At 36.8% G+C, this 11,549-nt stretch overlaps 1 protein-coding gene across 4 annotated transcripts; it reads right to left on the bottom strand.

Annotated features, from left to right (window-relative positions):
* Positions 1-874: 874 nt before the first annotated feature.
* Positions 875-11,165, bottom strand: LOC113506232. 4 transcript variants are annotated; one of them, XM_026889072.1, is made up of 11 exons: positions 10,678-11,165; positions 10,392-10,421; positions 10,118-10,319; positions 6,479-6,617; positions 5,062-5,178; positions 4,586-4,834; positions 3,868-3,972; positions 3,102-3,332; positions 2,818-2,977; positions 2,399-2,538; positions 875-2,110 (listed from the first exon to the last, which is right to left on the bottom strand). In XM_026889072.1, the coding sequence occupies exons 1-11, from the start codon at positions 10,685-10,687 to the stop codon at positions 2,024-2,026; spliced, it is 1,470 nt and encodes a 489-aa protein (XP_026744873.1). In that variant the 5' UTR covers positions 10,688-11,165; the 3' UTR covers positions 875-2,023. The 4 variants fall into 4 exon arrangements, with proteins under 4 accessions (XP_026744873.1, XP_026744875.1, XP_026744876.1 ...); XM_026889074.1 differs by having other exon boundaries at positions 10,118-10,316; XM_026889075.1 differs by lacking the exon at positions 10,392-10,421 and having other exon boundaries at positions 10,118-10,334.
* Positions 11,166-11,549: the final 384 nt, after the last annotated feature.

Genomic DNA, 11,549 nt, shown 5'->3' with positions numbered 1-11,549 from the left:
GTTCGCTTTATTCCCAAAAATAGAGTATCAGGCGGCCGACATACGACCGAACGAGTTTTATTCGTTTTATCTATACCTACTGTCCCTATTATTGGGGAGAGGACTGTCTGAGGAATGCGGGATAAATAGTAAGGTATATTTCTATTTTCCATTTTTATCTAAGTACGTTAATTGTTGGTGTTTTGTTTTTCTGCCATACTGTTCATTTCGTATTAATTTTTGTACCCTTATACAGTTTTCGACTTCGTCTACGATGCCTGAGGAGTGAGGACAATGCTGCTTTGGATTTCGTTAACTATACTATAATGTACAATAATACGTACACGTGCAATATTTTTGGAAATTTTGTACGAAGATGAAACGACTTTTATAAACGCGATAGTTTATATATATGCATATATGATTTTATGTTCCCTTGAGATCATTTTCAATTTTTAGCAGGCAGGCCCACGGGCAACAGCTAGTTATAGTATAATGCAGCATGTTTAAAACGGGTTGAGTAGGTAGGGTAGTATTGGGAAGGGCAAGTAAATAATTACACAAATAAATTAAAACATTTAATAAATGGTTTTATTATTAATAATTTATTTTCTCATTTTATATCATAATTTGAAGAACACAATTTTATAATTTTCAGTTATTTCTCTTCTTTATTTAACATAGATCCTTATATTACGTCCATCATTAATACATCGATTTACAATAAATCTTAATATGAAAAAAATGTATATTATTATGAAATTGTAAACGGGACGTTTTATTTCATTTTTTATAAATTTTTGTTTTACAATTTACTCATAAATATATAAATTAAGGTTTACAGTTTTTATGACATTTATATTAATAATAGAATGATTTATTTTAAATTCACAGCGATCGACTAGTGCGATTGAAAGTGTTGACAGTAACATCGACAAGATTCTACATGAAATTAAATGTCTACTCTTCTTAAAACAATAGTACAAAAAGGTTTTTATCTAATTACATCATAAGACACACATAAATAACATCAGAGTCCCGCTACAAGTAGAGTTTAATATTTAACTTAAAATTTATTTCACATGAATTTCATAAGTAGGTCTCTATACAAGAAGTCTTAGCATAACTTTTAAAACGCAAAACGTTTTGGAAGGCGAAGAAACAAATCAATGAATATAGGTTGTTAGAAATGAATTTATCTTTTCGTACATATTTGATGCATACAATATAATGTCTAATTTTTATACAGATAATAAACAATAGAGTTTTTAAGTAACATATCAAAATAAGTCAACTAAATGTTCAGTCTTCAAACAGTTTTTAATGCAGTGGCAAGTTAGTTAAGCTACAGAATCGATACAATACGCCATCTAAAAGGACCCAGTGACACATTAATTTACTTCTCTTACACATAATAATTTATTTTTAATATTTATACCTATCTACTTGGTGTTCCATCAACAGGAATTTATTTTTTCTAATTATCTCCACAAAAATATATTATTTTGTTTTTACGCACATCGTGATAGGGACACTACAGAGTATAAGTATGCAGGTGCGCCTTCAGAAGTATACTTTCTACTATCTCATTTATTTAGAATTGAGCTTTCTAGATAGACTTACACTATAGAGTGAAATTGAAATTACCACAATGTACATTCAAAACCTAACATTAAGTGTTCCAGTTAATTTATTTAGTATTTTCACAACGTACCACAATCTAACAAGTATATTTAAAAGTATCTTATAGAATATCCTGTCGTAATATGTATTAGTACCCTTTCTATACATCAATAATGTTAGAACTTCACGACTACTGACACAGATAGAACTTTTTATGTACAATGTGATGAATTTAATGTATTTAGGTATATTTACAGCATTACGTAATGGACGCCTACTACGGCCATATGTAGGATATGTCGGGCATGAGGGCGCGGGCCGGCGGCGGGTGCGGTGAGCGCTGCGCGTCCGACGCGTGCGTCGCGTGCGGCGTGTGCGGCACGTACGGCACGTACGGCGCGTGCGACTCAGGCGAGCGGGCTCAGATAGCGGGCAGCAGCGGACTCGGTGAGCGCGGCGGCCGCCGCACGCTGCCGCTCCACGCCTCCCCCATCATATCCTCGTCTCCCTGCACACGCGCACTCGACATACTCTCAGCATCACACTCCTCAACTTCCCAACTCTGAGAGCGAGATGTTTCATTCGTTTTACTATGAGTAGGGCAGCTAGGACTAGGACGCCACTACCACGGAAGAGGAAACTATGCAACAGAAAGTTTCTCGTCCTCATCATGCATTCGGCTCGCAGGCAATCTTAGACTACGACTCGCGGGGTCTAGGGAGCTGACGTGCGGGACTGTGCGAGTGAGTTAAACCACGTATTACGGTGTCAACACTTACATATAAGAGGTAATTACCATCATCGTGTGAGGCGCAGGAGGCGCGGCGTGTGCGGGCGCTGGGGGGGCGGGAGGAGCCATCGGCGGGGGCGGCGCGGGCGGCGGCTCCGGTGACACGGCCGCGGGCGAGAACGATGCTGGGGCTAGTGGCGATTGCGCTGAGACAATACAAGTATATTCAGAAAAATACCTATTAACTGACATGATTATACAACGGAACTGACTGCAATTTATTATTACAATGAAAAGCAAAACTTATGCTCCGTTTATCTATTTATTCTTAAGTCTAAATGGGTGAAGTTAAGGCTCAATTAATCTACCCGTTCATATTATTCCTATCCCATTTTAATTAAGGCAAAAACGACAAACAACCTGATGCAAAGCTTTTCATCAAAAACTTGCCATGAAGACAATGATCCGGAATCCAGATATCTTACCAGCAGCGGTGAGAGCCAGTACGAACTGACTCCAGTGTACACAACACCCACAGCACAGTTGCAAGGCGGCTCTCCGCAGAGCTCGGTGCAGAGCCATGAACAGCAGAGGGTTGACCGCCGCGTGCACGTACGAGATATGTAGAGTAATTTGGAAGTACATCTGAAAGAGGTATTGTCTGAATTTTCCCTTTCGGTGACAATTTGAACTTTTTATATGCTGAACAACTAATTTCTTACAGTTTCCTCGGTTGGTTAAGTTTCATAATAATAAAAATTGTATTTACTTCATAAGCAATATGTGAGGTAAGTGCCGGGTGATGCAGCAGCGTGATGATGAACAGTGGGCCCCAGAATAGTATGTATGCTGCGGTGATGACGACGAACATTCGCACACGTCGCACGCCCTCACGCTCCACCCGCGCTAGGTACCCGCGGAGACGTCTGCCCCCACCGAGAGGCAGGTTAGCACTGCCTGATGGCCGGCAGTGACCATCCGACATGGTGCCATCAACAGTCTAAAGAGGAAGATATCACATTACATTTTGAATACCCAGTGCCTGTACTATGATCTTTTGAAGCAGGAGTGATACTGACGTGGAAGTGAAATGCCGATACGCGCAGATTAGCCCGCTGTTTCACTTCCACAACGGTAATAGTTCTGCATTAAGAGTTCATAGTAAGAGCACTGTTTACGTTTTATGCCTTTCACCAGAGCTGGTCAAGTTATGTATCTCAGCATTTAAACTGTTTTACTGAAAAATATTAAGTTTATAGGTTTAACAGAGATCAAGTCTCCTACTAGTTATTTTATAGTTTTAGAAAAGTTTAGAAATATGTCTATTTAAAGTGTTTTTTTATTAAAAGTATATATTTATTTTAATATAAGTTTTTTTTTACTCACAAAACGAAGACATTTTACTAAAAACAACTACTGTAAAAACACAACGAAGAACATCAAGATTATGAAAAAGAGGAATTTTTATAGCATCTGAAAACACTAACAGCTACTAACTACTATGAGGACAGTCAGACATGCATCACACTCCTTACCCTGGGTCCGACGCTGTTCGGCAGGGAATCCATTCGCCTGTTGTCACCTGCCATGCTGACAAGCGTGGTCACTAAACCAGCTACTCGAACTGCTTCTACGTTAGCCTGCATGCGATAAGATTTAAATTTATCGAATACTTAAATCTGGACCGCACTTTGGCAACGGCAAGCATTGAGTATGGTTTTGTTGTTTACAATTGATATGGACAGTGCATTTCTAAAATGCAAACCTCCATTTAGAGTGGGGCGAATTCCGAAAATTTAAATCTTATTTGCGGTATACCGCAAGGAATATTGGCAGAGTACCAACAAAAATTCCTATACCGGCCAACGTATGACTATATATATATGCACAATATTGTACAGCGACTTGAAATTATGCGGATGACTTCGTGAGTTTCAACGAGTTTCGGAGCGCTCTAGTCTTGCGTCTCTTGCGACTGTGAACTGCATTGCACTACCGAACTTGTTACATGTCATTCAAAACAACCGCTATAGCTATTACCAGTTCTCATAAAGCCATGGATGACATGTTATGGGAACAACATTACTTTGCAATCCGATGAACATGGAGACGTCGGTTTTATGAGTATGAGGTAATGATGCAAACAATGTAGACAAAGCGTTACTTTTATGTTAGTGGCTCACAAAACTAACCTCTCCATGCCATCTGTTTTAGGGAGTGTAGGTGGAGTGTTGTGATTAATGCTATACAAACCTTGGTAAGGTCCCGGTGGAGCTTTTTCAAGTGGAAAAGTGTCAATCCAACGCAGACAGCGTTAACGCCTATCCAAAGAGCGTTAAGTACATAATGCCTGAAGGGTCCTCGGACTAAAGGACACGACGGAGCTGGTCCGTAAGACCCGTACGAGCCAGCACTGGCAGCTAAAGCCCCCGATAAGAACGTGGGACCAAGATTTATTGTTATCGATGCGAACCAAATCATGAATGTTCCGAAAAGGACGCACTGCAACAAAAGGAATATTTACCTTAGGATTTACATAATGGACAAGGAAAATATAGTTTAAATAGCTGGAAATCCAGACTAGCAAATGAACACTTAAAGGGACCCAGAATTTCATTATTGAATTTGCCAAAAGGAAATTTGAGTTTTATCTGCGACAATTTCGAAATTTCGTCCAAATTAAAGTTGGGAAAACGACCGTGGAGGAAACAACTTGGTCATAATGTTACCTGCGGGCTGTCCATCAGTAATGGCGCTGATAAATCAGCTTGCTCTTCTTCGTTTTCGGGGAAAATTGGACTGTCGTTGAGAACTGTCGTAAGCATGTTCACTGTTGACACCGTCACCTAAAATATAGTTGGTGTCAGAAACGAAGGTAGACAGACATTTACTTACCGAAAAAATAATATGACTAAAACATTTAATGTTTCGAGTTTTTTTATACTACATTTACAAAATAGAGTTAGGATATAGGACTAACATTCTGAAAAAAATACACAGTTATTTTGTTCGAAATTTTGCCTAGCTCCCTGACGATAGCGATAAGAAAGTTTCAGTAAAACAATGCTTTGTTATCGTATAACATAAATTACTTGTCTTCACTCACGTAATTCTATATTTTCTGCCTAATCATATTCCGGACGCATTCACCAAACTATCAAACTATGCCAAACCTTATAAGATACAATCAAAATTAAGCATCGAAGATTATTCTTGGCTCTTTTCTCGTCCAAACTCAACTTAAGTGCCGATAAATCACTTTTATGTTCCCAACTGCCTCCAGTTCCCAAACAATCGTACTTTTGTCAGCAAAGATCTGTTACATTTTGCATTTTACTGATGTTCATCTGATTTTGATGATACTTAACTTCAGCCTCATTTGATATCTAACAAAGGAATTGTGGAGGAAAACGCGCCTCAAATGATAACAAAAGGGCGGTTTTAAGGACTAAGGTCTTGAAACAAAATTATTGTCTTCATGTTCATTTCTTTTACAAATCGGATGAAAAGTTTAATCAAAAGCAAAAAAGGTATGTGTTCCACTTCCACAGCCAATAAACCGACTTAACAGTTAAAAAATAGGGAATTCGCTTCATCAAAAATACCACAACATTACAAAAAAACACTGCAATCATCCTAATTCATACTGCTAATAACGTTATTCTGGTCCATTAATAATAATAAAAGGCCCGATGGTTCATATAACATAATGGGGCCATATGGTACGATGGTCAAGTTATGGACCATTAATCGATATGATCTAACGGCAAACATTGACCGACTCTGTTTTCCGTTGGATTAGGCCCTCTAATGTAAACATTACAATAATTAATGGAAGCTTACCTACCGAGTAATTGCATTATGTTAGGCTATGTCAGGTGGCTGTCACATTAAGCTTCAAAAGGGAATGTAAAATAACATATTTTGTTTTTTTTTTAACAAATTTTAATGCTTTGAGGGTCTGTTTTTATTTGGGATTGCTTGGTAACCGGATTAGCAGTAGATTAGCGATGGCACATCAGTTTAAAGTAGAATTTTCGTAACCCATGATATTTATAACACGAACAAGTATTACAGAGACGAATTACGTAGGTATATGTACAACCAATATTTTGCTAATACAACTTCAGTATAAACCAAACTTACCAGTAGTAAAAATGCGGTTTCTACCAGTGAACATTTGTAGACTGGTTGGCAGCGGAACACAGCGATACCAAGCGGTAGTAGGATCGCAGCCCGAGCAAGATCCACTACCGCCTGGTGAAACAGCAGCCCATGAGACCATCTGCAATAAAACCTTTACTTAGTTACCTTGTAAATTATGCAATTTTAGAATAACAGAAAACCTAACTTTTAAAAATCTTATCATTTATGCCTAATGAAAAAGGAAGCCCAAAACTATATTATTTTTCTTTAGAAGGTAAAGTGTATAGGAAAAACAGGCTGTTTGAATTACCAAATTATATAACAGAAACGTCATTCTAGAAAATGTTTCAAGTATATTAAATTTACATTACCGCCGACATTTGCATACATCGTGCATCGACATGTAGGCGAGAAATTCTGATGACATTCATGTTCCTGATGCTACTACCAATTGCAAATACGTGATGAAAATTAACATCAAACTAGTAGTCCCGATAAATACGCATATGTACTATAGTACCACCTATACAAATACGACTCGTACAATCAGCAAAGGCTGATGTTTCACACCCATGTCAAGAGCAACCCGACAAAAAGTAACAGTTATAACTCATTACGTCAAATATCGGGTATAATAAATTGAGGGGTAATTTATCAATCATCTTGTGTCACGCACTTAGGGAAAGACGGGGAACAGTGGAGGGTCCGGGGGAATTTCCCCAGAATTCTCCCGTAAATAATACATCAGGTGATGCTATTTGTGTACGTTCCGAAAGTTTTGGGATAAGGGACAGTTTTTGTTGATAGTTCCCTCGGTGACCGTTTTCTTTGTGGGCACTTTTTTAAGTTTTGATATACATTTCGAGGGTGATTGTAGAGTTTTGTTGTTAAGTAGTGCTTGACGAAATTGTAGCCGCTATAGTTTGCAGGTGAAGTTTCGATAGGTTTAAAGGTAAAAAGTAGTAAAACTAAATAACAGGCAGCTTAACATCATATTTTCAATAATGATGGGTGGGACGGGGTAAAGCAGATGGCAAAACTGCTTCACCATGTTTAACTCAATCACTTTGCAGCATTATTTTCAAATTTGCGCCTCATAGTGTTCCCGAGACTAAAAAGTATGTATCTATATATACACATTACTTCATTTCAAATATTATCAAGGTTAAACTTTCACCTTTATAATATAAGCGTGTGATTTTTGTTCCTCGTAATTCAAAATATTCTCAAACACATTAAAATGTCACATGTAATACATAGCTTGCGGAAACCATTTTCCAAGAACATTAATAAGTAAGCTGGCAGCAACGTCAAAAACAATGTTGCAGGTCCAGCTTGAATTGTTGATGGAACTAGTTCAACAACTTTGTTACATACTGCATACAAAATACGTCAAATACTCTTTGTAGACAGCGAACGTATAATGTAGACCATTTGGAAGCTTTGAGCAACGTGGCAATGATAATAATAATAAAATCACACACCTACGTGCCAAAATAAATTGAAAGAATGATAGAGTTATCAACCTTTAAATTAACACCGAATTCAAAAATAATTCATTTCGTTTTTGGTAGTTCTGTGAAGACAAATCATTTCAAAAAGGACTCGAAAGGGTTGAACCAAAGTCTAAAAAAAATCTCATTCCATTTTGACGCGACATACCAAAAACCACTCAGATCCCTTCCTTCATTTTCCTAAGCAATATTGAAAAAGCACTTCCATCAGAATATATTCGTACTTGTAACGGAACATATCGATCTTCCCTAGATTCCGGTGCCATACATATTGCATAACCAAATGTTGGCTTACAAGACGAAAATAGTCCGCTCCAAAATATTTCCACACCCCTGACATGTCAATTCTTGAACGAAGAAAGTTATTTGGGTGCTTCTTCACTTGTCTTGAAAGTGGAATAATATTGTCAATCTACGCCGTGTCAGTGAAATCGACACCAGTTACTAATAAATATCATTTCAGTTACTTGATATCAAAGGATATTTTATCAAAATTCTTTGTCATTCAATTTTAGGGGATAAGAAATTGATATTTGTAGATAGATAGATAGTATTCACGCAAAAAGTATTTGAGACAAAAAACAATTTGGTCCCAAAAATACTCATTTTCGACACTTTCAATTTCTCTTAATTCTGGCATTACAGTCCTTAATATCGATCCCCAGGTGTTTATCTCAATCTAATAACAGATTGACGATATCTCTGCTCGACACCTTTAAATCAGATTCAAATAGATGCTGTCTTATCGAATTACTCCTGGTAGTGAATCGGTAATTTGATTTCGCAGCAAATTGAGATCCCCTCTGGTGTAAATCATATTTTCTAGAGGCTTTATCTTTTATCTTGAGAGGATAAAGGTACTCAAAGAAAATTGGGTAATAGAGAAGTCTTATAACAGCGGTGTGTACTTTCTGGGTAAGTGTCTTCCATAGGGGAGAATTTCCCAGAATTTGTTGACCAGTACTTGACCTTGCATAAACTACGTTCGATTTTTTTGGAACAAAATTTCTCTAATAAAGGTAGTATTTTAAAATCGAGAATATAGTACAAATTTAATGTCCCCTTACTGTAAATGTCCGCATATCAAGTGAATTTTGGACATTGAGAATGGCACATTTTCCTAATTAATTAAAAAAGTTTATTCAACTATTTTGGGACTATGACAAAATGTTCCAATGTTGGTAGTTTACCAATAGACAGGACTTCGAATAATTGGGAAACTAGGAGATTCATTTAAATTACTTCTATACATTTTTAATACATACTTCAAATGTGAAAAAGGCGTCTATAATGATGTCATTTAAATGGCTGCTACAATGAAAGTCCAAACTCAATTTAATTATGAAAGAAGCTTTCCAATTTCGTCGTCTCCAAAACTTTTTCAACGACTCAACTTCAAATTGGATTTAATCAGATGGCACCTTAGCCAAACAATTATCAGACAGGGCCGTCATGTAAAATGTAAATCGGGCTAATGTAGAGCTCAAAAGGGACTTTGTGCATGAGTCCTGTAACCGGTGAACTTAGTCATTAGTCAGGTACGAAATGTACAAGCCTTTATAGTTTGGATAGCGCTAGTCACTTGGGGAATAAAATTGACTGGATCGAAAGTTTGAAATGCGACGTATATGTAGAGGGTGTATTCCGTGTTCACGAATACATACGTGCCCAATCTCTGGCGCCGATCAGGCTCGGCAATAATACACACAATATCATTACCGTTATACTGAATGCCCCAAACTGTCATTTTCTCGTACACCATATTCTGACGGCAGTAAACCGCGGCTCGTAAAATAAGCAACATTTGAATAATGATAAACATTTATATTTTCCTGTACACCCATTCTTCGTTTGAAAACGGTGCCTTGAATTTATAGCTTTTTTTCTAAGTATTAAGGGTTGATTTATGTTTGTTTTTTCCTTGAATTTATTTGATTATATTGTTTTGGACTTTAGTGTTTCTAATAAAACTGGCTACGGTTTTCTTGTATGTAAAATATTACTTTCCATTTTTTTAATTTACTTACTCTGAATACTTCCACAAAGGCGACCAGGCTAGCAACGTTATCATTTTCATAATATAAAGAATGAATGCTTTTAAGAAGGAAGATGCAATTTCTATTACCTTCGTAATTGTTTCTTGCTGAGGATAACAGCCATCAGAGCCATGTTAGCTGATATCCCGAGGCCTGACAGCGCCAGTAGGGCCGCAGCGCTAGCAGCGCCGCCTGGCGGACAATGCCTCGTGTTGTTCACTATCGAGGAATTAGTAGCCCCCGCCGAGCCGAAGCGGAGGTTCGCTCCAATCATGGCCACGGCGGACCCTGCTTGAGAAATGACACCTGTGAGGAAATCACGCAAACAATTCAACATGAAGATAGGTATAGGCGTATAGTTACCTATTGTTATTTTGCTATTAGTTTCGTGATCTGAAAGATGAAATTAATATTGTTCAAATCAAATTACAAAATTACAGTGAAATGTTAAAATATATATTTAAGTATTTCAATCAGTGTCGACTGATTATATTTCAATCAACGGCACTGATTGCTCATATATTTTAATTAAAACTTTCTGAATTTTGGACTCGAAAGTGGCCAATTTATTTCCAATTATTTATTATGATTATTTATCAAGGAGTTTTAATTAATAGCACATTTAAATGACGTAGTAAATAAGTTTTACCTGCCGACATTTTGGAGTTCAGGCGTTCGTACTCAATGGGAGTTTACTATTGAATGCAATGAATCACTGTGACAGCCAATCAGAACGCCGCCCTCCCCCCCACCAGCCCATTGCATTTTTGCACCAATGACGCTGCTATTCACTGACATCACAATGGGACTACACTCTTTTATTTTATGTCACTATCTTGTTAATATTAAACACTATTTTATAATGTAGTGCAAACTGTTAAAAAAAAGAGATATTTCTACATACGTTCACTTTCATGTACCATCACTTTTAAATGTTTAGCGTTAAACTTTAAATCCTTTGAAAGAAAGCACTGTCTGAAAAAGAAAGGTTAGGTTACAACACTTACAAGTTAATATACCTACCAACGATTTGCTTTCAATGCTAATTTAATATTAAAGCGATATTTTCTATGGAGTAAAATAATTAGCTTTCCTTCCGAATCACAGAAGGGAAAAAGTATCCTACGATTACTAGCAAAGATCATAATTAACGTGCATTAAAACCTACTGAATAAAGTTTTAGGCTAACTAATAAAAAACGGGCATACGATATTACCTTACTTCATAGGCATGTCAAATGCATGTAAAAATAGTTTTCTGATTGAGCTTCAAGCAAATGCGTTAAGTGCAAAATATTTAAATTATTGTCTCACCTCAAAAGTCCTCTTAATATTTTTATATTATATTGATTAAATTATGCAAATACACTATATTTATGTACCTTACCTATGTCTATTTACCAAAAAGTTTGTATATCTAAATAATTGCTCAAAGACAAAAGGAAAGCAAAATATTACTTTTCTCTTTTACGTTCTATAATATTTATGAACTTTTTGTAAATCATGCCATGCATAACCCTAC

This window comes from Trichoplusia ni (genome assembly GCF_003590095.1).
Source record: "Trichoplusia ni isolate ovarian cell line Hi5 chromosome 6 unlocalized genomic scaffold, tn1 tig00002022_group5, whole genome shotgun sequence".
In the NCBI taxonomy this organism is placed as follows: domain Eukaryota; kingdom Metazoa; phylum Arthropoda; class Insecta; order Lepidoptera; family Noctuidae; genus Trichoplusia; species Trichoplusia ni.
The sequence above is the reverse complement of the archived record's forward strand: the minus strand, read 5'-3'. Positions and strand labels throughout refer to the sequence as shown.

Bases quoted from the DNA above. Each gene is read 5' to 3' on its own strand.
- LOC113506232 (XM_026889072.1), bottom strand. The intron at 2,539-2,817 runs GTAAGATATCTG...GTATTGTCTCAG, and splicing joins ACTGGCTCTCACCGCTGCTG to CGCAATCGCCACTAGCCCCA. The intron at 2,111-2,398 runs GTAATTACCTCT...GCGCGTGTGCAG, and splicing joins CTGCGCCTCACACGATGATG to GGAGACGAGGATATGATGGG.